This window comes from Etheostoma cragini, chromosome 8 (assembly GCF_013103735.1).
Source record: "Etheostoma cragini isolate CJK2018 chromosome 8, CSU_Ecrag_1.0, whole genome shotgun sequence".
Taxonomy (NCBI): Eukaryota; Metazoa; Chordata; class Actinopteri; order Perciformes; family Percidae; genus Etheostoma; species Etheostoma cragini.
In genome coordinates, this window is record NC_048414.1 from 18,102,483 (window position 1) to 18,129,240 (window position 26,758).

The 26,758-nt window shown below is 40.3% G+C and overlaps 1 protein-coding gene across 4 annotated transcripts in view; it reads left to right on the forward strand.

Moving 5' to 3' along the window:
• cdh13 (cadherin 13, H-cadherin (heart)) overlaps positions 1 to 26,758 on the forward strand; it is a 358,407-nt gene that overhangs the window by 185,247 nt on the left and 146,402 nt on the right. For all 4 annotated transcript variants that reach the window (XM_034879249.1, XM_034879248.1, XM_034879250.1 and 1 more), the window contains one exon: positions 6,423 to 6,567. In XM_034879249.1, the coding sequence (XP_034735140.1) occupies positions 6,423 to 6,567 (145 nt within the window). The remainder of the gene's footprint in view (positions 1 to 6,422; positions 6,568 to 26,758) is intronic.

Sequence of the window (26,758 nt, forward strand, 5' to 3'; positions counted from 1 at the left end):
GGAAAATGGCTGCAATGAAACAAAGAGTGAAAAATTTAAAGGGGTCTGAATACTTTCCGTACCCACTGTATATATATTTTTGACCCCCTCTCAATCAGAAAGATTTCTTGCTCCCGGTTTGCTTTTTTACAGGTAACAAACTGTTACCTCTCTAAAAGGGAGTGCTCCTAATCTCAGCTTGTTACCTGTATAAAAGACACCTGTCCACAGACGCAATCAATCAATCATATTCTAAACTCTACACCATAGCCAAGACCAAAGAGCTCTCCAAGGATGTCAGGGACAAGAATGTAGACCTATAGAAGTCTAGAATGGGCTGACAACAGTTGGTGCAATTATTCGCAAATAGAAGAAACAAAAAAAGACTGTCAATCTCCGTCGGCCTGGGGCTCCATACAAGATCTCACCTCGTGGAGTTGCATTGATCATGAGAACGGTGAGGAATCAGGCCAGAACTACACGGGAGGATCTTATCAATGATCTCAAGGCAGCTGGGATCAAGAAAACAATTGGTAACACACTACGCCGTAAAGGACTGAAATCCTGCAGTGCCTGCAAGGTCCCCCTGCTCAAGAAAGCACTTGTACATGCCCGTCTGAAGTTTGCCAATGAACATCTGAATGAATAGGACAACTGGGTAACAGTGTTGTGGTCAGATGAGACCAAAATAGAGCTCTTTGTTATCCACTCAACTCGCCGTGTTCGGAGGAGTAGAATGCTGCCTATGACTCAAGAACACCATCCCCACCGTCAAACATGGAAGTGGAAAAATTATGCTTTGGGTTTTTTTTTCTGCTAAGGGGACATCATCGCATCAAAGGGACGATGGACGGAGGCCATGTACCATCAAATCTTGGGTGAGGACCTCCTTCCCTCAGCCAGGGCATTGAAAATGGGTCGTGGATGGGTATTCCAGCATGACAATGACCCAAAACACACAGCCAAGGAAACAAAGGAGTGGCTCAGGAAGAAGCCCAAATCTGTGGAGGGAGCTGAACGTTCGAGTTGCCAAACGTCAGCCTTAATCACTTGGAGAAGATCTGCAAAGAGGAGTGGGACAAAATCCCTCCTGAGATTTTTGCAAACTACAAGAAACGTCGGACCTCTGTAATTGCCAACTAGGGTTTTGCCACCAAGTACTAAGTCATGTTTTGCAGATGGGTCAAATACATATTTCCCTTATTAAAATCCAAATCAATTTAGAACATTTTTGACGTGCGTTTTTCTGGATTTTCTTGTTGTTATTCTGTCTCTCAATGTTCAAATAAATCTACGATTAAAATTAAAGACTGATCATTTCTTCTTTCTTTGTCAGTGGGCAAATTTACAAAATCAGCAGGGGATCAAATACTTTTTTCTCTCACTGAACGCTGCGTTTTACCAAATTCTATTTGATGAATATTCCCATTGTTGCAAGGACAACGGTTTAATCAGACTCAGTCTTTCACATGAAGCCTGCAGGGTAAGAAAAATGTTCTTTGTGAAAGATTATGTCTTTGAGAGAAGTTGATGCCGTTTTTTTACCATTTACATATACTTCAGGCAAAATTGCTTCTCTGTGCTTTCAGCTGAGTTGAATCAAAAAACTGAGCTACTGTAAGTCAAATCTTAAAAGCATATATATTTTAAATATAGGATTAGTCAATAAAGAGTAATGCAAGAAGGAAACGGAGATAGAGGGAATACAGAGCTCTGTCCCAATTTGGCACCACACACAGCATGCTATGCCATAAGGGTTTGTTGGTACCCTATTATTTTGATATAACAGGGGATTTAATATATTCACAGATGTCAATCAAACTGTCACACTAGTGCAAACAGTGTTAAGTAGGAGGAGTTATTTTCGGGCTTCCGTCTGTAAATGTCACTTTTATTTCCCACAAAGACAATGACATATGACTTAAAATTGAAACGGCTCCATGCACCCTCCTGGTTGACTTATCCTTTGGCAACTGTGTTAGAAAATATCTGGTTCTTTGGTGAAAAGTCAAAACATAACCTGGATAGAGAAGATAATTACGATTCCCAAGGTGCATTCAGGCAAGAAACAACCAACCACATATTGTTACATGTTGTACAAGTGATGGGTGGTAGCTAAAAATGGCACTTTTTAGAAAGCCAATCTTCCAATCTGCAGCGTCAGTTATTTCACTTTCAGATTCTCCGTCAGTTTTATGTGATTTTGACAGTGATGCAAAGTTTTGTTCCCAACAGCGTGAAGGGTTTTTCCTTTGATGCAGCTCTGATTCGCACCCTTGGAAAGGCATTGTGTCCAGAGCAATGGGTGCCGAGGCTTGTGGGTAGTGTGGAATTTAGAGCCATTTACCGTACCAAACTGATGGCAAAAAATGATTTCAAAATAATGTTGAACTAACCGGTGGTCATCATGACTCAAACCTAACGCACTGTTACATAACCAGCAAGACTCCCATGATTCTGTGTTAAGGAACATTGAGGATATCACTTATTGAAATGAATATGCAACACTGGAGCATTTTCTTTTTTAATATTTGTATTATTTCTGAGAACTTCCTGAAGCTGTCTATCAACCATGTGCAATTTAGTAGCTGTAAGTAACTTTAAACTTTCCCCTGTGCATAACATAGCTTCAATCCACACTACACTACCTAGTTCCCTGTACTCTGCATACTAATATCTTTGAGCATTCTAAATTATTTCACATTGGGTTTTTTTCTTTGCGATTGCACTGCATACCCAACCCCCCGGTTAGAACATGTGCTGTGAATGCAGTATGGTCTTGGCACGCAGCTAAGATATTTGCATGTCATGAACAAGGGTGCTCAAGGAAAGTCATGCAAATGAAAAGCTGTTCATGGCTGGCTTTGTTTGAAAGATCACAGTGTTTTCCTTTTGCTGTGAGATGACTTGTGTGTGTGTGTGATTATGCATTCCCTCTGTCTGCCAAACAGGTTATTGCTGTGTTGTTGGTGTGATCGCCCATTCAAATGAAGTGATGCTAGGCACCTTGCAGCCAATGTTCTCATTACAGCTCAGACGTGCCGAGAAGAAAAGCTAGAATGCATGCATGTGCTATTGTGTGTTTGCGTCTGTGTGAGTAACTGAAGTCATGTGTACATTTGAGCCTGACCTGATAAACCAGCGGGCGATATTATTGGCCGATACTAGGCCTTTCCCGATCTGTTGGTATCAGCATAATTTTTTTATGAATGAATGTTTTTTTAACATTCATTCATCAGAATCATTTATTATGACAAAAAATCATTTATTATGACAAAAAAATGGACTGTCAACCATGTTATGAGCGTTTCTCCACCAGAGGACGCTCTACAACGTCCCTGTTGGCAATACTTTTTTTTTTTGTTAATGCGTTTTTGTTCAAAGGACTTTAAGTTTCATAGGTTAAGATTGTATTTTTATACATTTAATTATCATAACTTTAATATGTTTGGTTTTTTCCTTTTATCTGTTGTGACAATAAAACTAATTATTATCATATTAATGAGATCTCACAACTAAATAACCAATGTTAGGGAAATCTGTTCATGTTTTGTAATGCGTCTCTGGATTTAAAAAAAAAAAACCCGTATTTACAGTATATCCCGGTATATCAAATTTTAGTGTACATGCAATATGCTTGTTGGCACAGGACTGTAGTTCTTTTGCCATGCAGATCCCTGCACGCTTGTTTCAGCCTTATAATTTAGTATGCCTGTGTGTGTGTGTGCGGATAGGATGGAAGTACATGTTGCGTTGAGAACCCCATTAGTTGAGAGTCAGCAGTTCTGCAGGACGGAGATGGAGGGGCAAATGGTCCCTCTCATGTATAGCCTCCCATGCTATATTCTCAAGGCAGAGAAAAGGAGCGCAGGATAAGATGATGTATGAAACCATTAGGCCCCTAAACACCTAAAACACTTAGTTCAGCTGCATGTGTGCCATTACTGCCATTATGCTATATGCTCCAGGTTCCATGGTGATGGACAGATAGGAGGACAAAGGGAGACAGAGGAGCTAGATAGAAGCAGAGGATGACCCCGTGTGATAGAGAGGTTGCGTGATGTCATGCATTACTGATAGGAAGATGGAAGGCAGGGTAATGTGATGCTTCAGATAAAGGAGGAAACCTCTCTAGCTTACTCCCTCTTTCTCTGATGAATCTCTCCAGCCCTGCTCCCGTGCTAATAAAGGAAGTGAAGTGATCTCTTTAGCCACAGATTAAGATTGGAATGGAGGTAATGTCATTACGTATGGTATCTTTATAGGATACAGATCGCTGACTTCATAAAGTGCACAGCCTCATCCGCAGATGGGATTAATAGTAGCATACATGCTTCAATCATATCAAAAGTGATCCTAATCTTGTGATAATCAGTACAGGCAACATGCAGGCCATTGTGCGTCCACTTGCATTCTGAAGTGCAGTTCTGTATGCACACTGTGGGTATGTTCATTTATTCCACTCTAGAACCCCCAATTAATTTACTGTACCCAAATGTGCCAGATGTAGCACTTCAAAATCAATACCATATTCATTTGTATAATTAAAGTAAACAAATGAAAACCTTTCTTAATAAACAAGATAAAGCCAACCATTCATCTCAACCGTCATTTTTTATTGTAATCACACTAAGCCGTCCCAATTAATTTGACAGTGGTAGGCTACTTTTAATAAGGCTACATTGTTCTGTCAATTTGTATTTCTGCTCCTATTTATGAGCAAATGTGTCTCCAATGCTCCTTGTATTAGTCAGGAAAGCGTTATACTTTTACTATTCTGACTAGCACAACTGCCGTAGTAGAGTAGGGAGAAGCTAAATGCATAATTATGAGATGTTGGCTGATGGAGGATGGTGGAGGAGCAGACAAGGTGAATGAGGAGAAGGAGAGGAGGAGATGAGTAACTACTGAAAGGCTAAAAAGTTTGATCTCTGTTTTTTTCATTGTTGGAAAGTAATCCGAAGAATCATACAAATGCAAGGACACAATTTATTCAAGTTTCAGGGGACATATGAAATTATCAGAGAATATAAACAAGCCAAATGTAGTGAAGCGTTCCCACCAGATACTCACAAACACATTCATTATTGTTTTAGTAATGTTGTGTGGATGTTTGAGTGATTGCATGGCCAGTATTAAAACTACCCATATTGTGTTTTTTAAAGATAATGTTTTTGGAATGTTATGCTTTTTATCGATAGTGACAGTGGAGGAAGGCGGGACATAGGGCGTTTTCACTCCAACCTTTATGTCAGTTGAATCGAACTAGAGTTTGTTTACCCTGCTGGTGCGTTTGTTTGGGCAAGTGAAAACGCGGCAATCGAACTCTGGTGCGCATCATAAGACGCCCAACAAGCGTACCAAGACCACCTCTTCAAGCAGGTCTCGGTACGCTTGTTAGGGCGTCTTATGGTGCAAGTTTTCAATCAAACTCTGTAGTGGTTCGTTTGTGGTGAGATCGTGATTGTGATTGTGATTATACTCGAACCGCACCAACTATACAAACTCGGCCAGTCTGAGCTGCGTCCTGTAGTCAGGTGAGTTCAGCAGTCTGCGATGCAGCAGAGCAGCAAACTAGCAGCTCAGTGTTTCTATCAAAGACACACTACGGTCAAGCTCCCCTCCTGTCACTCATACCCCCGTAGTCAAACAAGCTGCTTCTAAAATCGAAGACAGACGCCGGCAGCATCACAAGTCTCGGTGACCAGAGCAGATATAGTAACGTTTCTTGAGAAACGATGTCTAATCATTGAAATGAGCTGGTTTTACCACTTGACCAGAACACAGGACCTTCTTCCTGTATTTACCTTCTGTTTACCGCCCCCAGACATAGCCAACCAATAAGAGGGCTGGATGTTTTTGCCTGATGTCTAATGACATAATTTGGTACGCTTGGATTTTTCCATGTGTGAAACCAAACCAACCGTGGGCAAATCACTCCAAGTTTAACAACTGATTCGGACCAAACAAACTACAGGTGTGAAAACGCCCTGAGAGGCATAACATGCAGCCAACAGTCTGGCCAGCCCTGAATCGAACCCCGTTCTGGCTGCTCAGGACATTTGTTCCCATGTAGTAATCACTCAGCTACCGGGCACAAAATGCTTGATAGCTATTAAGGAACAAATTATTTAATTATTATTTCAATACAGGGACATGTTATTTGTCTAAAGACAAATGTTGAAAATGCAGCTACAGTATTATGCATCAGTGTTATTTATAGAGGGAGATTGAGTAAACTGCAGTGATATTTGTAAGGGAAATCAAATCTGTTTTCTGAGTGTGGCTGTATTTTCATTAGAAGGCTGGTGGGGTACTTTTGTAGCAGGCTGCAGAAGAACCTTATAAACCAGTCAAGTACACTTTTCTAAAGATACGAGTTACACTCAGAACACAAACTTTATTGCAGAAAAATAAATGTCTTTATCTTTTCATCCTCACAGCTGGAGGTTTCAACCACAGACTTTGCTGGAAACCTTGTCGAGGGACCGGCCCTGCTCGTGATCACTGTCATCGACCAAAATGACAACCGGCCCATCTTCAAAGAGACGCGCTACACAGGAGAGGTGCTCGAGGGATCTCCTACAGGTAGGGGACACTGTTATAATGAAGGACTCTGGAGAGAACTGGGCTTTTATTGGATTTAGTTGGAAAGCAATATTGCACACACTATGATTGTTACACTTGAGATGTCTCTGATCTTCGGAGCTTAAATGTGCTTTGTATGTGTTGTCATGGCGATGGAGTCAAATGCACGTGCCTTGATAATGAAATAATTTTAAGACAAACTAAGCTTTATTTATAGTAAAACATCACAGGTGGTCAAATTTGTGATGAGAAACATTTTTCAGAACTATTTCTTTTCAATAGGTACAGCAATATTAGGTCTGTGTGAGTCAAAGCAACTTGAACGTGTCTGACTTTGGCATTTCCCCAGTGGTATCAAAACATACACTGTAGCAGTGTGATAGACAGCAATATATCCTTTGTAGGAGCACTGCCGTGAGGGGGCTGAGAGCAATATTTGTTTAACTGAGATTGTCTCATTTTTCACACAATATCTCATGACATCCGAATAATTCCAAGATGCTATGCTCAAAGTGCCATAGCTGTAAATACCCTTGTATCACACCTATTACACCCTCTTTTCTTTTCCCCTCTCTCCTCCTTTACTCAACGCCTTGAAATAGTGTGCCACTAACACTTGGTGGAATAAATTACAAGTATCTGATGTTGTTTATCAGTTGAGGAGCTTGTTTGAGCCTGTTCTACAGTTATGTATCTTGCAGTGTGAGTTCAGATAAACTTGAGCCTGAAGATATCACAATGAGGCAGACAGGGTTCTTTAAACTGAATCCAGTAGGTATAAGTTCAACAAGTGGCAGTGTGACCTTAATACTAATATGGCCTTTAAAGATTGGGAAAGGGAAAAGGCACTTAAAAGAAAGAATACCCGGCAGGTGATTGGATGAACCATCTCTCTATCACGTCCGCCATTCTTGGTTTGAACAAACAGTTGTGGCCGTCACACACACCTAAACCACAGCCATAGCTGCCATAGCTCTTCATCGGTTCGCTGGTAGTTCAGAAACCAAAGCATTAGGTTAGAGCCTGACAAGGTGGATTTTTGAAACTAGCTAAATTAGATTTTATGTGACTGTTATGTCACATTTAGAGAAGTGGGAAAGCAAATGGTCTGTATTTAAATGAGGTTGCTATAGTCTTAACGCCTGCTCAAAGCGCTTTTTCAATTCAATTTCAATTCAATTTTATTTATAGTATCAATTCATAACAAGAGTTATCTCAAGACACTTTACAGATAGACCACACTCCAGAATTTAGAAGGACCCAACAGTTCTGGTAGTCTCCTCCAGAGCAAGCAACAGTGCGACAGTGGCGAGGAAAAACTTCCTTTAAGGCAGAAACCTCGGTCAGACCCATTCTAACCATTCTCCCTTTACACACTGGTGGCCAGGGCTGCCATACAAGGTGCCAATGTTCATCAGATAAACATTCGCACACCAATGGCACAGCATCAGGAGCAATTCGGGGTCCAAGGACACCTCGAGATTGGACTGCAGGGCCAGGGATCGAACCGCTCTACCACCTTAGCCACAGCCGCCCACTCCTTTTGTAGAGAGTTTCTCTGTACAGCTTTCTCTGATTCTGATGAACGATATTTAGAGCTATTTTATGGACTATAGTTGGAGACTCTGCACTACCTTTCCTCCCATCTCATGGTCTCGTGTTTCAAAATGAATCATTTTGCTGGCAGAGCCTTTGAGAAGACTTCACCGCTGGCTTTGACTGTACATTTTAATGTTCTATTAGATTCTTTTGTCACTGTCGCAGTAGCTACGGTTTTGGCTCTCTGAGCGGTTGTCACTGCTATCGCTGCCGCTATCATGGTGACAATTGTGCCCTTGCTGTGCTGAAATATAAATACATGCTGTCTGAACGTCCAGCATTTCTATTACAGGAATGTTCTACTTTGCTCACCTTATGCTATAACTGATGTGTGTGTCCATGCGTGTGTCTTTCAGTCTTTTAATGCAGGAAAATGAAGGAAGAAAGTTAAGATTATGTATTCTTTCTATGTACAGCTGTGGTGTGAATGACTGTCATCCACCAGACAAAGGTTGCACATCATGACATAACGCTTGAGTGAGAATGGTTTAGATGATCACATCTGTTGCTGTTCACTGCCAGGTTCTGTTTGGCTCTAATTGCTGAATGATTTCCTCCACTGGCCAATGGGTGTGAGGTATCATTTTTTCATGTACAAACACATTAGAACTGGGTTTTCAACCGGTGATGCTTTTTGGTACACTGTGGTAGACCTCCTCTGGAGATTTTGAGACAGACTGCATTGCTTTGGGAAGAGAGGAAGAGGTGATTTGATATGCCAACATCTACTGAAATGTATTCTTCTGAGTCCCACAATGTTTCCAACTGTCATAGTTGCACCACACGGCGCTCATGACGAAATAAGCAAAAACCCGTTACTTCATCCTGTGTGCTCCTGCTGTTCACCTTGAACTGTTTCCCTTATTCAGCCCCTGAGGATTACCTGTCAAGTGTCTTAAGGGCAAACATGTTGGAGTACACAGACTGTTTGGAGCAATACGTTTGTTGAACGTAGATCCCAGTCACATGGATAGAAGTAGAAAGCACAGTTAAAAGAGAGTGTAAAATCAAAAGCTTTGCACCGCCGATTCCGTCGTGGTTCTCACTATGTTTGTTCTAACATCATTAGCACAGAAAGCCATCAGACAAAAGCCGTAATCACCCACTGAGCTTCACAGATAAGAGGATCAGCCAAAGGAAAGACACATAGACATACACTCTCACACACAGACAGCTTCCCATAGAGACAATGTGAGTGGTTGTCAACTTCATGCTGAACTTGCATTATGAATGACTAAAAGAGACATTGTTTGTTTGGTGGTATGCATTAGGTAAGCAACAGCATGCAGACCAAAATAATAGGCTAATACACTTCAACAGTTGAACCATGGTACAATAATGTAGTCAGATTAAAAGTGCATTTTGACGTTTTGGTCCTGCACTAACAGGGATTACTTGATGGACTCCAGTTTTCATGGAAAAGTGATTTATTCCATGCTTCCATCTCTGGTTTTGTTAGTGTGGATTCCTGATTCCACAATGTTCTCCTGATACACACTGATTTCTAAACAGTTTGTTAGAACTTCTACTGTAATTGTCTATTTTTGGCTTGCCTGCAAACTCATACTGCACATGCAACCTTACGTGCTTACAGAAAATGAGCCGGAAAATCTCTTACTGGTTTGGCCCCAGTGAGGGCCAGACCTCACAAAACACTTATATCATCATGGTAGTTTTTAGCCCTGACTCTATCTAGTAGACGAGTTAACTCTGACTTCTGCAAGCTCAGCACCTCTACATATTTTAAAAGACTCATTTCACATTAGTGGGTTAGATCCGCCAGAGACCGTCTCGCTTGACGTAATGGAATTGAATTTGGTTTGCTTTGCAGTCATTTGATACTGTTCTTTATTTTTTATTATCTCAAAGATACTCAGTAAATGCTTTCCATAACCCCTGAGCTTCCTGTAAAATGCTATTTGAGTGGATTATAGTCTGGTTGAATAAACCAAAGTGAGTGAAAAAGAAAGGAACTGAAGTTGGATTTTATTTTCAGTATGGTGTGATCTGACAGCTTTGTGGTACTTTAGTTGCCCTGGATGCCAAAACGGATGGAGCTCAGAGAGAAGATGAAGGATGCAGCTGTGAAGACCGTGTTTCTCGCATGCAATAGTCTAAATAGCCAGTATGGTCAGCCTCAATGATGTGATCAGTCAAATGTAAATTTTGAATCCTTCAAATCATATTTAACAACATGTCAGTCCCTCCTATGCATAGAAAGTAGTCAGACACATCTCCATTGATTGTGGTGGTCAGGGGTGACATCAATAACCTTTTAAAGCCATGGTGCATTGCTCCCGTTTCCCCCATAAGGAATTCTAAGTAATGACAACAAAACTGTTGGTGCGTCCACATGATACAAGCCTTCCATGGGCCACCCCCCTCGGGAAAACAGAGAGAAATGTGTGGAGCTGATAGTCTTAATTAGCTTTGTAGCAACTCATTTGGAAATGGCTTGAATGTAATGGATGTTCATTAATATCAAAAAGTTCCGCACTAAAGCTTTAATTAGTACTTGTACAACAACATGTAGCAACATTTCTCACTGGCCTTTTCAGAAAAGAGAAAATGGGAGTGGTATTAAGGAGTCTCGTAAAGTTGCCTATTCACTAGGCCTGTTACAATTATTGCGTTATTGTCTAATCGTCAATTATTTTTACATAATCGTGGATTCTTTGTTTAACCGTAATTAATTACATTAGTTCAAGTCTCAAGGCGTCTGACTGGTAATTGTTGATTTTGGTTAGATATATGAGATGTAATTATGTAAGTGATTATTGGTCAGACCATATTTTTTTATATTATTCAAATTGTTAGTTGTTGGCATTTGAGGCTGTACACGTTCATAGCAACAAATATGACATCGGGGGATATAGTTAGAAAACAAACTTATGATCATAAAGAGGCGTGGTTTATGTCGCCAGATTGGCCTTCACAGCCTTCTGAAGATCCACAAATAAGACAACACAACAGAAGAAGAAGAGGAATAACTTTATCTGGGTCACATTATAGTGATATAAGCAAAAGATGTGTCCTGGAATTCATTCAAAACTTTTGTTTGTTTAAAACAGTAATACATAAATATTTTATTTAAAATCCAATTTTAAAGAATTGACTGAAAGTGCCAATTATATTGTTAATCGGAATTATTTCCGAGACAATTAATTGTACAGCGACATTTTGAACTGTTTCTTAACTTGACATTGTTTCATAACACAAAAGGAATTAAGTGCATATTTTTAAGAGTTCTAAAGACAGATAGAGCGTGACCCAAAAGAGTGAACCACCTGTAAGGCGTGCACAGCAAAGAAAAACAAGCGCTCCTCCGCCACTGCTCTCTGAGGGAAAAAAGGAAGAAAGAAAGTCACATTTAGAAATCCGCGTGGAAGAAAGATTTGCAGTCTAATGTAGTCTGTGAATGTCCTCATCTCAAAGGTCTATGAGGTCACCAAAATGAAATTTTCATCTTTGAACTTTTGACTTGCCCTTAACCACTACAAAATGTATCATTGGATATTTTTTTTTTTTCTGTGGGTATGCGAACTGGTTAGAGTTTTAAACAGCATTCATTGACAAATAATGAGTGCAACTTTTTACTTTGTCTCACTCACTGTGTTGTTCACAGTTAAAGTTGTAAACTGCACACGTTGTGAAAATAGATGTTTTTAGAGACTCATTTTATCCTTTGTTTTGTTTTTGTCAGGGCTAAACTTTACTTTTGTTTGTGCTACGAAACTTTCAACCTCTAGCAACAATTCTGAAAAAGCTCTTCACAGCCCAGTAAAAAAATGTTTGTGTATAAATGAAGATACCGTATTATGTACTTTTATGTATGGGCATGCGTTGTGTATTTGGTGTGTGTGTTCATTTTTAGTCAGTCTGTGCTCTTCAACAATGTGTGTGTCTATGTGTGTTAAACAGTGGTGGTTGGGCAGCAGGGAAGCTGTAGGGGAGAATGTCACAGTGCGCTGACATTTCTGTGCAAGCTGATAACAAATGCAGCCGAAGCCTCAGTCTCCCGGCAAGCCCTTTCCTTCTTTTCTGTTTACTTCTCCACTCTTCGTTTTTTCTCCATTCCTCTCTACCCCTTTTATTCTCTTTTTCCTTCATGTCCTGCATTCCCTTGAGCCTTGTGTACACACTATCCTACTCCCCCATATTTGCTGTTTGGCTATTCGCTCCATCTTTGCCAGGTCTACCAACTTTTTGTTTATAACTCCTGATATTGACTGACTTGCTTTTGCCCCATTTCACCGGGGGTTATCTGGTTTGGATCGCATCTTAACTCTTTCAAACCAAGTTTGGATTGTTTTGGTGACTTGTGTTGGTAATGATATCAGTCGTCTGTTGGAAATGCAAGTCTTCAACGAAGTGTGAATAACTTTGATCAAACGGTCCAGTTACCAGCTAACCGCGCTATCTAGCTAGCTGTCCTTTGCCCGGTACGATGGAACGCTGAAGACATTTTCATCAACCAAATTGTTCCAATCAACTTTGATAAAGTAAAAACACACAGAGAGAGGGTCAACGTTTGAGTCCAAAAGTTTATGAGTATTTGAATGTAGACAGTGCCATGGACACATTACATTGCTAAGCCTCTCTCATGACCATGAGGTCGGCGTGTAGCCATGCCACAAAACCTGCTTGACTGTCTGTTTTTAAATAAATGGTAACATAACTCACAAAAGCTACATCATGCATCACACTAGAGATTGAGACCATAGAGTTATTTGTAAAAAAAAGTTTACCCATGTAATAAATCAAGTGAGATGCAGGGCAAGGTTCTTAAAAGTTTTTAAACTAAGGACCCAATGACTGAAAGAGAGATGAAGTAGGGACCCCCTACTACTTATATCGTATACAGTTAAGTTGCATATTAAGTGTGGGTGGCCTAATGTCTTCATACATACATGTTTAGGTCATAGAATACTAAGCTATTAAGATAGTTGCTGCCATTAATTAAAAAAATAAATGTTTTAATGTAACACATACATGTGCCTCAGTGAATCCTTAGTTATCTGTGGAAGGCTACCTTAGAGAATACCTTACCCATCGGCCATTAAACCTATAATCAGGTTTTTTTGCATACTATTTGCATATATTTTTTGCAATAGATGATTATATTTTCTAACAATATTGGAATCATAATGAGACATTTCCCTTTTTGAAAAATGTATAATGTTGTTGCCCCTCAGCAGTATTTCTGAGGACCCCCTGTTGAAGATCTGAGGTAGGGTCATTTTCATATAGACCTCCACACAAGCCCTTCTTTATGCAACCAGTGGAGGCGCCCCCTGCTGGAAAGTAGATAGAATGCAGGTTTGAGGCGCTTCCAAATCGTCTCACTTTTCAGACCCCAACGCTCCGTCTAATCATTTTTTACAGTGTAAATGGCTACAGGAAATAGGCAAAAATCAAAGGTAGTATAATATAAGAAGCATTTCAGTATTTCATTTATGGGCAAGTGAAACCTTTTAAACTCCCGTCTAGTTTACTTTAAAAAAAGCTGTGTAGGCGTGATGTAATTTTACATTTATAGACCGATTCCACTGTGCCAAACTTTTTTGTTTTGAGAGAGAGAGTACTGAGTTTCTTTCCTACATTTGTTTTTAGAGCCACTTGGGAGTCATTGTGGCAACGTCAACAGATGAGTAACATCATTGAAAATCATGCATATTGTCAATGAGTCACAGAGAAACGGTTTGATCTAAAGTGTACGGATAAAATGATATGCTGCTCGAAAATTGCTGTTGTGTGATTTTTTTTCTTTGTAATACATGATTTTCTTTCCTCTGCCAACACCATGCAGACAAGTTAATCCTAGTATCTAGGTAATATATCTTGTGTAATTGGACATGATGGGGTATAAATGAAGATATTCCTCTCAGCCGAGTCTCTGTTTGTGTTCCATACTAATTTGTGTTTATATCGGAGGTAATTAAGGCTTGAGTTCCTGCTGTGAAGGGAGAGAGGGATGGATCTGGTCCGCTGTTCTGTTCTGCTCGCTGCTCTCTTTCTCTCTCACACGCACACACACATATGCTGGATAAATACAGCTTAGAGGGGTGCAACATAGATAACACTTCCATCACATCAAAAGTTATTTTTTATCATTATACACTAAATGTTGTCCAATAGGCCTTCTTGACAGCAGACATTTCGACTAGCCATAAGGCACAACTGCAATTGTTAGCAAAAATGATCGCTCTGTTCCATTTCGGCAAACTAGTTTGGCTCACTGGAACATTTGAAAGAAACAGAGACTCATGAGATTCATTATTAGTTACATCTGAGGGAAAAAATACAGGATTTCACCATTTGCCATCTGGTCCAAACTGGCCACAGGCACAAAAATAGACCTCAGTCATCCTTGACATATATACATTTCAGAGGATTCCTACTACACATCCTCTTGTGCACACACACTGGCAGTCACATTTACCAAAAATCTGCCATCACCAAAAAAAACAATGTGCTTTCATGAAAACTGGGCCTATGGAGCACATATTGTGTCCTGACTTGCTTTATACCAAGCACTTGTCTAAAACCATTCGGCACTTCTTCTCTGCATAAAGTTACAGCTCCGTTCTCCGTCCTTCGCCCCTGTTCTGTTGTTCCCCTCATCCCTCGAACTCAAAGCGCATGCTAACTCTTTTGCTGCTAGTTCAACTGCCAAGTCCAGGCAGGACCCTGCCAGCATGCCAGTGAAAATAAAAGGTAAACCACATCAAAAACGAAATGCTGCCTATGGTGTGTTTGGGGATGGCTATTAGAAGAAGTTGAGGCAAAGGCTTGGTGGGATGCCAACAGTAGCCCATGGGTGCAGAAAAAGCAAGACACAGAATGATTCAGGAGATAGATAATGATTCGACTGAGAGATTACACCAAAACTGGCAGGTAATTTGTAGCATGATGGCTCTGCGCTCTCTCTCTCTCTCTCTCTCTCTCTCTCTCTCTCTCTCTCTCTCTCTCTCTCTCTCTCTCTCTCTCTCTCTCTCTCTCTCTCTCTCTCTCTCTCTCTCTCTCTCTCCCCCCCCCTTTGTTAGCTGGAGAACAGCCTGTCTAACACCCTACCAGGTGACCCGCTGTCCCACAATGCCTCATTATCAGCTTGTCAGAAAGCCTGGCAAATGAATGTCCAAGGTATACAGAGGCTGCTGCCCAATTAACTCAGGGGCATTTTTGTGTTAGACTAAATTAGTTTTTTTCTTCTTGCTTTTATGGATGTGTACATGATGCCATTTGGTTCAGTGAAGCAATACTCCCACCTGGTCCACTTTTATTATTTTCCTCTAATTACTCGGTGACTCATGTTTTGACTCGGTGAGATGCAGTGTCTAAACTAAAAAATATTAGATGGTACACCCGTGACATTTTCAAATGAAAGAGTGAATGACGAGTGATTGAGAGTGTCAACATGTGCATCATAAATATATCAATACAGTTTGATCTAAGTCCTTAAGACCAGTGGATAGAAATGCAAGCTCCAATCCAGTGAGAAAGTCCCTCGTTTATATGCATCTGTTCTCTTTTTACCAGTAAGGCATCATTGATTTTCCTGAGCCTTCTTAACTGAGCTATCTTCTTTTGAATTACCATAGGGAGCCATGCATTACACCACTGGGAGGGAAAAAATTGCATTCTAAATGGGCTTCATTTTCAACAGTGATTTGATTTGAATATATGTGAATAGGACTTTATTTGAATACGTTTCTGTGGTTTGTGGAAAATTATTTTGCTCCCTTGAGCTGTTATGTGGTTCCCTGCGTCATTCCAAAACTAAATAGCATCAACATTTCTCTCTCTCTCTCTCTCTCTCTCTCTCTCTCTCTCTCTCTCTCTCTCTCTCTCTCTCTCTCTCTCTCTCTCTCTCAGAGAGAGATCCAAAATCACATTGTGAAACGCCATTTTTATGAAGGTGCATAGAGGATTGGGAATTCAAAGGTGTGACAATGGCTCAACTCTTGGCTTCCCTGGTGGCCGATCCAGTACTGAAGTGCTTCTAATCTATTAAAGAGTTTCTATTCTCCTTTGCCCCTACACAAAGTCCCACATCAACTCGGGCTTGATTATCTGTCCCTCTTTCCGGTTCGTCAGGGACCCGCTCCTCTCACTCATACACTCAAAAACCCTCAGAGTCCAACAAGACAAACCAATCTCTCCCATCACCCAAATTCCTCTCCCCCTCATTGCCCCTATCAGAACCCCCCCCATTGCACTTCAGGTTCTCCAATTTAGATTACCTCCCCTCTTTGTTTCACAAGAGCGATCCCTGCTATCGTAGCCCTGCTCCATTGGGAAACAGCTCCTTAAAAATACACTTTTAAAAGCCTTTTCTGAATGGAAATAAAGGTTTTTAAGAAGACACGTTCCAAAAGAAAATGGTCAATTATGAGACGTACAGTTTTTTTTGTGTTGTAGTATTGCAGTTTAAACCACTTTACTCTCTAAGTAAAGGATAGTTTCACATTCTTTGATGTCTAAAATACTTACATGTACATCTGTAAACCGTTTTTGGTTCTGTAATTGTTCTTCCTGTACGTACTGACTGTGAAGAGATCCCCCCTGGACACAGTTCCAGCATACGATATGGGGGACCAATTCCACAGTCTTTATTCTGTTTAAATGTGCATTCTATTGTACAGCTGGGGGTTCTATGGGGCTTCATTACTCTGAGTGGGTGTTTAGTTAGTCTTTTTAGTACACAGTTACCTCCTTTTTTCAGTTGTGATTCTGTGAGAATTCACAGATCCAGTTTCTCTTTTTAATCTTCCCCTTAACATTTAAAGGAATCTACATGTAAGTGTGTGTGTGCTCAAATATGGCTTCTGGAAAGAAATAAAGGATTAAACATGAATTACTAAACAAACAATTAAGAAGAGTTACGCAGCACATTGGCCAGGAGTCATTCTTGATGCCTACTATCTCAAACATCTCTCTCAGATAGGGCCGAGGATGATTGGGAATGTCTTGCTGCTTTTCTGACGAATCTGTGATCTCCGTTTTCTTCATTTTCAATTATGTCGCCGTCCATACAACGTTACCGTCATCAAGCCACAACGATTTGCCGCACCGTCGAGTCGGCTTAGTGGTGCGTCAAGTTCAACGTGCAGTATATTCCCATCCAAGTAGATTGAATTAGGTATTGATGACGCGAACAATACTAACGATAACGGCAGTGAAATAATTTGAATCTTGTTAGTGAGGACTAGATTAGGACTGGATTTCAAATTGATTCTGGTTTCCCACTTGGCCCCAGGTGTGTCCGTTAAAACACGGACGGAGACAACTTCTCTTTGTTGCCTTATTAAGATCAAGCAACGTAAAACCTAGCTAACAGGTGAAGAACACAAACAACAACATCACTAGCTAACTTACTTTAAATGGGTAAGAACTATAGACGAACACAACAAGTTTAAATGAACTGACAACATAACTTAAACGACTTACAGTTCTCAAAGACACACACATACACAATCTCAACTGATTATCCTCCGACGGGACAGCTAGTCTCCATAATCATTTCACCACAACCTCAAAAGTGAAACTGATCCCGGGTTAAGGGCTCCAAACAGTTTTACTAAAATAATCTCCAGTTAGGCCTAGGTCATAAAAATCCACATATCTCCATTTGATATCCTCTTGTCTTTCTCATATTTTCCCATATTGTTGACATGTGTCTAAGTAAAGGCTTAGCAACTGGAACAAAAAAGCACAGTGAGGAAGAAGGAAATGAAGACTCAAAGTTCTGTGTTTTATTTGAATGTAGAAATATCAAAAGTATTCCTATTATAATAGGTATAGTATAATAATTTCAAATATCCATTATCCTGACAGATTTAAGCAATGATACTGTTGTGTTTGATCATAAGTAGAAATTGTCTCACAAACATCCTCACAAAGTGCTACATCCTTGCTTTCTTCTAAGCAGTATGGCATTTTCAATCTTTCATTAAAGCTGATCTGGGCACAGCGTACTTGTCAGCCTGCCGCTCGCCCTCGGCAGTGTCTAACGGTTAGTATTCCAAATTTCTAGCTTATCCCGCTGTGTTTGAGTGAAGCTGTACTGTCCACGGTAATTGAGAATCTCTTCTGACTGCCCCTGTCCTCCCTTTCTCTCCCATCTTGTGCAACAGTCCTGTCTTGTTTCCAGATAGTGGCATGCAGTCCACCGCTTGGGCTTTCGCAGCAAGAAGCAACAGCTGAAGTCAAAAGAACTCTTTGATTGAGTATTGATCTAGGGTTGTCAGACAAACAGAGATGACAAAGTTCACACATGAGAACAAGGCAGCGTCCCGCTGTGCATTTTCTGCTGTAATCGACTCTGCAAGGTAAAGCGATGTATCCATCAGTGAGAAATTACATGGCATCACTCCAGTGAGCTGTGATCATGCGGTCACCAATCTTGTCAAAACACGTGGTATGGTAGCAACAGTAATGGAAACGTCCAATCCTCTATCTTAGCACAGGCTGCATATCACCTTTTAAGCGAAGGAATTTGTGTTTCATGGGACATTTTAACACTGAGTTATGAAAACCCTGCACAGAAATCAATAGGAATGGGACAATGTGAAAGACAAGTGTTTGAGAGAAGCTCACACATCAGTAAGGACGTGTTGTAGAGGGATGACTGTATTGATAAGAGGTTGGAGATGGGTGTAGCCACGTGAAGTTATGGCGAGATGCTTTTTGGTGGGTTTCTTCAGTCCATTTTTTTATTTTCTGACGGCTTGAAAAATGTTTTACTGATGAAAATAAAACATATAGCGTTTGATAAAAATAGAATGCTGTCAGAGTCATATTTCCCTGAAGCTTTTAAAAAAAAATGCTTTTTCTGCATTCATTTATCAAGAAATGCACTGGTTTGTTTAGTCCCATGAGGAAAGACTGTGCAGTATTTATGTTCTAGACACACAACAGAGAGCCCTCTAATTGCTTCCATCAATGCTTTTATGGTTTTGAGCACTCAAGGTAATTTCGGCATCTGAATTGATTCCTGGAAGACTTGGACAGTAATTGGTTGAAACAGCAACTCCAGTGAACCCAGCATATTTCATTAATGATTATTGACAGGTAATAATCATATATCATGTTTGTCCTGCTTGTTGTTGTATCTCTTATCTAACAGTGGATGTAATAAAACTAAAAACCCATTTTATCTCATCCTGAATTCTAATTAAAAAGTATACTCCCTCTGTGCTTTCACACCATTATATTCACATTTGTTATGAAGCAATAAAGAAATAAAGTCAGTTTTAGCTAATATATTAGTGCTGCTGGGAAAAACTGTATATTTGATATAACATCTCACATCTCATAATATGTATGCATTTAATGCAGAAAATACAAGTAGAAGCCATGCAAACTGCTAAAAAATACAATTTAAACCGTATTACCCCAAATGTTTGATACAGCAAGCTTCTTTGATTGCTATTAGAACAGTAGCTGTGGTAGGTAGTTAGTCAGCAAACATGTACATTTACACAAACATATTAGCTGCACTGTGGCTAGTTTTTAGCCATTCCAGCATTGTGGCTGTACGTCAGCATTGTCTGTACCTCAGTCCGGCTTTGGTTTGGGGGGGGGGTCTGTCCACCATTCTGGTCCAGATTGAAATGTATTAACAATTGGATGGATCCCGTGATGTTTTTTTCACATTCATGGTCCCCTGTGGATGAACCCTATTGACTTTGGTGATCCCCTAACTTTTAGATTTCTTCACTTATCCTGTGAAATGTCTCAACATTGACAGGATAGACTGGCAAAAAATATTTTATGGTTCCCAGACAATGAATCCGAAGGACCTTTCCTCTAGCACCACCATGAGGTTCACAATTGGGATTTTGAGTGAAATGTGGCGTTACCTTAACTGTGGTGTGTGTGTGTGTGTGTGTGTGTGTGTGTGTGTGTGTGTGTGTGTGTGTGTGTGTGTGTGTGTGTGTGTGTGTGTGTGTGTGTGTGTGTGTGTGTGTGTGTGTGTGTGTGTGTGTGTGTGTGTGTGTGTGTGTGTGTGTGTGTGTGTGTGTGTGGTCTAGGTATAGCTACATTTGTGGGGACCAAGAACTGTGAAAACAGTATACTTATGGGGACCTGACTGCTTTGTGGGGACCAAAATGCTGGTCCCCATACCGTTAAAGGGCTTTTTGAGGACTAAGACTTGGTTTTAGGAGTAGAGTTTGAGGGCATTTAGGTTTGATGGTAAGGGGCTAGGGAATGCATTATGTCAATGACTGGTCCCCACAAAGATAGGCAGACACGACTGTGTGTGTGTGTGATGGCCGTGACTTTCTTTTAAAAACAGTGGCGGACGTTATAGCTGATGGTTCATCCAATCACCTGCCAGATGTTTTAGAAAGTGCCTTTTCCAATAAGCTTGAGCTTGTCAGATGGGTCTGTGTAGCAAAACCCAGCTGCCTCGCAGCTTATCCAGCATCAGCTGTACTTGGTTTAGTGCTAATCAGCAAATATTTGCATGCTAACATGCTGAACTAAGACAGAACTAACAGACTATTATGTACTTTGTCTTGTTAATATAAGTGAAGCTGTTTAAATTCCTTTGTCATTGTCAGTGACAACGTAGTGTCTTCCTGGGGGGACATAAAGGGTAAAGTAGCTGAGTATATCGGACTGTTTTTGGTTTTTGTTCACAGATATTTGTACTACATGGTTTTGTATTTTCTTCCTGTGACTTTTGTTAGCGCTACACTTTTATATGCCTGGGAGCGGTGGTTGTCTCATAATCTGCCCGTGGTTTATTTTAATGTGAGCAATTACTCACATTTACTTTCTACAAATCCAGTGGTAATCAGCATAGTGATCACATATCTTACTCACACAGATTGTATTTCTGGTTAAGGTTCTTTACAAATGTACATTTCTTCTTTCTTCATTTCTAATAATCTGTGTAAAGTGGCAGCTGCCCCTATATTGTGGTTCTTACCACTAGTCTTGTTTTTATTCATCACAATGAATGACACCTTTTGCCATGTGGTTCTTCAGATGGCTTCAGTACAGACAGACACACACACACACACACACACACACACACACATTGAAGAGATAGACAAAGTACCAACACCTAGATTTGTTCCTTGTGAAGAAAGTAAATAATCATTCTAAAAACTGCTACAGAGGGTCACATGAGGTTGAATGCCAGTTAGCGGTCCAGCTACCTTTAAACTGATGCAGTGGTGTTTGGCATAGATTGTCATTTTTGTTGTTTAATAACTGTCTACCTTTTTTTTTTTGTTCTTTTAAGCATGGATGATTTAGCCTCTGTGGAATTTTGTTGGTTCGCTATCTTCTGCTATGCTCGCTGCTCTCACATAAAACACACACACACACACACACACACACACAGGAGATCCCTGGAGACAAAATGACTTGATCTTAGTCAGCTGTGAACGTGACAGATGGCGGTTCTATGCTGAGTAGAATATTTGGACGTTCCCACCACATTGATGAATGTATCTACAATATGCCAGCCTAGCAGTCGGTACAGTGCTATTGGCGTGTAAATGTAAATTGACTGTTTTTATACAGCGCTTTCTAGTCTTACTATGTTTTAACTTACACCAGTTCCTTCCTGTGGTTATTTTGCAGCGGCGCCATGGCTCCGTCTGGCACTGAGCGGCGCCCAAGACAATTGTGATTGATTGAAAGAAATGTAAATGGACTGTATTTATATAGCGCTTTTCTAGTCTTAACGACTACTCAAAGCACTTTTACATAATACAGGAGTCAAAATCTAAGTATCTTTATTAGTCTCTTTAATGAGACAATTTTTGGACACTGAGTTACATTCCTGCAAGAGTTACACAAGACACACAACAACAAGCACAGGGTTAAAACAATTAAAAGATAAATGTACAGTAAACATATGGGCTACTCAAAGAGCTGTGCAAATTGCATTATACAACTTACCATTTTGTATACTAAAGTAAGATAAAAGCCATCCTACATTCTTCTGTTCAACCATACATGCCTTACAACCACTCATCCTACTTCCATACGCATCCATGCAAAAAATGTAACTGGGAAGGACGGTGTCATCTGAAAATGTTACTATGTGTTAGTTTGGCTCAGAGATGATGCAGTCATTTGTGTATAATGGAAACAAAAGAGGTGAACTGACACACCCTTGAGGGGCGCCGGTGCTGCACACTGCTGGATCAGACAGGGCAGAGTTAAACTTCACCTGCTGTGGCCTGTTTAACAAGAAAGAGTGATACCACCTGATTAAAAAGTGATTTACTGTCAACTGAACTACTTTTCCTAAGCATAATATCTGGCTTTATTGAGTGAAAGGCAGAACTGAAATCAACAAAAAGCAATCTGGCATATGCAACAGGACTTTCAAGGTGCTTCAGAGTGAGGTGCATTATTGTTGATATGGCATCACTTGTGGGCTACTATGATTTTTTGTGTAAGCAAATTTTTATCTATCTAACATTTGATCCACATCAGTACGGAGTTTCTCTATCATAAGCCTTTCCCATGATTCAAATACATTTGAGGTAATAGCCAGCGTGTGATAATCTTTGTTCTCTGGGGGACTTGCCTTTTTGCGTACTGGAACAATGATAGATTTTTTCCACAGTTTTGGTACTGGGTATGTCTCTATAGAGAGCTGAAATAGTTTATGCCAGGCTGGTGACAGTTCTTCTGCAAAAGTTTTTAAAAGAAAAGCAGACAGGTTATCAGGGCCTGTTGCTTTGGTTGTTTGTATTTTTTTAAACATCTTAGTAAGAGTGTGTGGTTCAGTTGTGATTCTGTCCAAGTTCACATTACAAATTACGTTCTCTAACACTACAGCACATTCCCTTACATTGTCAGTGTTAAAACATACATGGAAATGATTTGGTTTGTTTGCTTTTGTAGTTTTTTTGTGGGCTAACAGGGGCTTCCTCTTGGTCTTGTGTCTGATAGCGTCCCACAGTGACTTTGTGTTGGATTCTAACAGGTCTGTTTGTGCAGCTCGGAATTCTGCTTTATTTCCAGATTTGAGAGCTGTTTTCCTCCTGGTAATGCATTCCCTAATGCCTTTTGTGATATAGGGTTTATTAGACATTTTTTTAACAGTTTTCTCGGGTATAACAGAGTCGATACAGAAAAATATGTAGGCAGTGATTGATTCAGTGGCACTGTCAATGTCTGCATCCTTGAAAATGATATCCCAGTCTGTGCAGAGGAAGCATCCCTACAGCTCCTCCATTTTGTCACTGGACGATACCTTCAGGGACTGGATTTACGGTTTGCTGGACTTAAAAACTGAGCGATATGTGGCGAGGAGTGGGATAACATTATGGTCAGAGTTATTCAGGGGAGCTCTGGCTGTGTATGCGTCCTTCATATTGCCATAGCATTTATCGAGGATGTTGTAATTTCTGGCGTTACACTTAACATATTGATGAAAACCAGGTAAAGTTTTATTCAAATTAAGCATTAGCATGGGAACGTCAGGTTCGTTATGTAGATGGCGATGGACACAGTCTGTGATTGCCTCAGCTGCTCTGCTGGCGTTCCCACTTGGCAAAATATAAACAACACACACAAATATGTTGGTGAATTCCCTAACCTGCCGTACAAGGTGCCACCTGCTCATCAGATAAACATTCACACACATTTACACTCCGGTGCCAACTACCACTGAGCCACAGCCGCTGTGTCATACAGTAGACTGCACTTTACAAACTGCCAAAAACAGATTGCTGACGTGTATACATCGTGAGTGCACATGTATATGTCTCTTTTGTCCTGTGATGTTAAAGGGGTAATTTAGATATCTTAAAGTGAGGTACTTATCCAAAGTCATTGTGACGGTCACCACACCCCCAATTTAGAGAAGCAGGCAGGGGTTTTGAAACATAAGCTTTGTACGGCTGTGGACAGGAACACACAAAAAAACATATTTTGATCACCTAAATATGGCCTACCTAAGTGTACACTATACGTATTTAGTATATTTTCACCGCTTAAGTCTTTTCTGGTGGGAAACTGAGACTCATTTTACAAAAACAGTAATTTTACCACGCAGAACCCTGGAGTGGCTTGTCTGGTCTGGTGGCGTTGAAGAGAGCATAGATAATGCCTTGTTCCCCTTGTAAAGGGCTGTTTGATCGCAAGGTAAATCAGAAAATATTCTAAATAAAGCATACACAAATTTTTAGGTGGGCCTTTTTTCCCCTGGCCAAAAAATGTTTTTCTGTGTGCAGTACAATGCTTAGCATCTCTGTCGGGACTTCTGGCTTTTCCAAACTTTTGTCGTACTGTCCCGCCATCTACTGAAGGTCATACCCTGGCTATGGATAAATATCTCATACAAACCCACGTTGAAAGATTCAATCTACCACTTTAAGAAGCTTCGTCATCTCCTTGTACCACTGATCACAATGTTGACTGGCTTCTTCAGAGAGGTACATTACATCGAGTTGCCTCATTCACTTTCATCTGCTGCTAGAGGAACAATTACCTCATACCTGTAATGAAATTGAAGTAATAATGGCATCTCAGTTTAGGTCTATTCTGTCCTGTATTATTACGTTCTTGCCAGAGTTATGGATTATCAACCATATACCATTCGCATATTGCCACCCGCTGTGAGTGCAATAAAAATACATGTTGACATGGATGCAAACAATAAGTGGCTGACGTCTCATGGGTTGAGGGGGTTTTGCTGTATTTTTGACGGAGCTGGAGATTCAGTCCGCCATGGCTGATATATTTTTGAGTGACATTTTATCTTGGCAATCTCGTTGATCTTAATGAGATTTCTGTCCTTCGTTGGCATGTGTGCGCGCGCATCAGTGTATGTGTGTGTCTGTGGTGGCTGTATGAGTGGAAAAGGAGCCCCTATCAAACAATTTGTTTCCAACAGTGAAGGCTTACAGCCCAGAGGAGACGGGCCCTTCGCTGACCTTGGACTGCTGACTGGACTAAGCGAGCTTATGACACTTCCAACACTTCTTTTAGGCCGATTACTCAAGTCAGTAAGAAGCTTTTTTATTTTATATATATATATATTAAAAGGACAGTAAAATATGACCATTAATAGAGATTACTGTTCCATGAGTAAAGTTTCTAGATTTATCTTAATTAGGTATTTTGACTTGTGTAAATTCAAAATTGCATAACTTCACAATTTTTTTTAAATTCAAATTGCAAGCTGGAAATCAAACAAAAATAGGGATTTCATAAGCTTGAGTTCCAGTCTGTTTAAAAGGATACTTTGCTGATATGAATCCTGCTCTGTGTCATTGTTGTGTGGGATGTGTGTTTTGATGAATGTGGTATGGCCCCCCCTCTGTGTCTCACAAAAGAAGATGTTAATGCCTCGTTTATATCTCAAACGCAGCAAGAGACCAAATAAATGTAAGCTAATACTGGCCACTATATTAAGCATGCATTTTGGTCTTGCCTCTGGTTGCATCAGAACTGAAAGCGTGCTGGATCTTCGCATTTCACATAACAGGTTTTTGTGTTTTTGTGGAACACTGGCTTTTTCTACAGCAGGTGTACTGAGAGGAAATTCTTCGATATAGATCTGTGTAATCAAAATGGACTCTTATCTCTGCTGCTGAACATTTTACAGCCTCCGCTTCCTACAAAGGCTACCATATATAAAATATACAGTTATGCTGGAAAAGAAGTGGTGCAGTAATATCTGAATATGGCAAACAACATTTAGTATAAACGTAGACCCTGAATAGCGAGCATTCTTTGATAAAGTTTGCCACTTACTAACTTGCCAAGTTACCACTTCAAGAGGACCAAGTTAATGATGCTTTATGTTCCACAAAAAGGCAATCCTATGGACCACAGCTATGGAAATGACATGGGAGGGAACTGAGTAGTAGTATAATTTGCACTACACTGCACACCAAACTCCCACCTACCAACATTATTGCATCAGTGAAGCTATTTAAAGAAAAATAAGGCATGTCAAACTAAGGCAGGATAGCAGAGAGATCATTTTTTGCTTAGCTACTCTAGCAATAATTTTAAAGAGATGGAGACACAGTAAATGCAAACATCTACATGTGGCCTAGAGCAATGTGTTTTCAAAATGCATGATGTTATGGTCCATACAGCAATACAGCTAAAAATGTCAATGTATATATTTTGTGTTTTTTTGTTCAACATAGTTGATGTGAAGGGAGTTTTTGCTCCATATTTGATCTCTCAGTTAAGCTGCTGTCTTTGTCTTTTTCCAGTTTATTCTTTTGTTGTATCTAAGACCCCACTGTCATGAAAACCTTGATGCCCAGTAACACACAATGACCTTTGTCACTCGGTTCCAGTCATGGATTACAGGAGAATATGTGCACAATCCCATTTGTTGCAACAAATACCCTCTCAATCTCTGCAGGCTCTGGGGCTATACAGCATCTATCAACCCATCACTGTCAGCCTTAACCCTTTTCAGCCCATCCGACCATCCCTGTGACTCTCCCACAGGTCTTCTACTTAACTCCGGGCGGCAGTTGTTTCTTGCGTCCGCTGAAAAAATCTCTTCAGCAGTGTGTTGTGGTTCACATGGCTCAGAGTGTGGACTGTGAGAATGTAATGCTGTTCATTACATATGTATCAGACT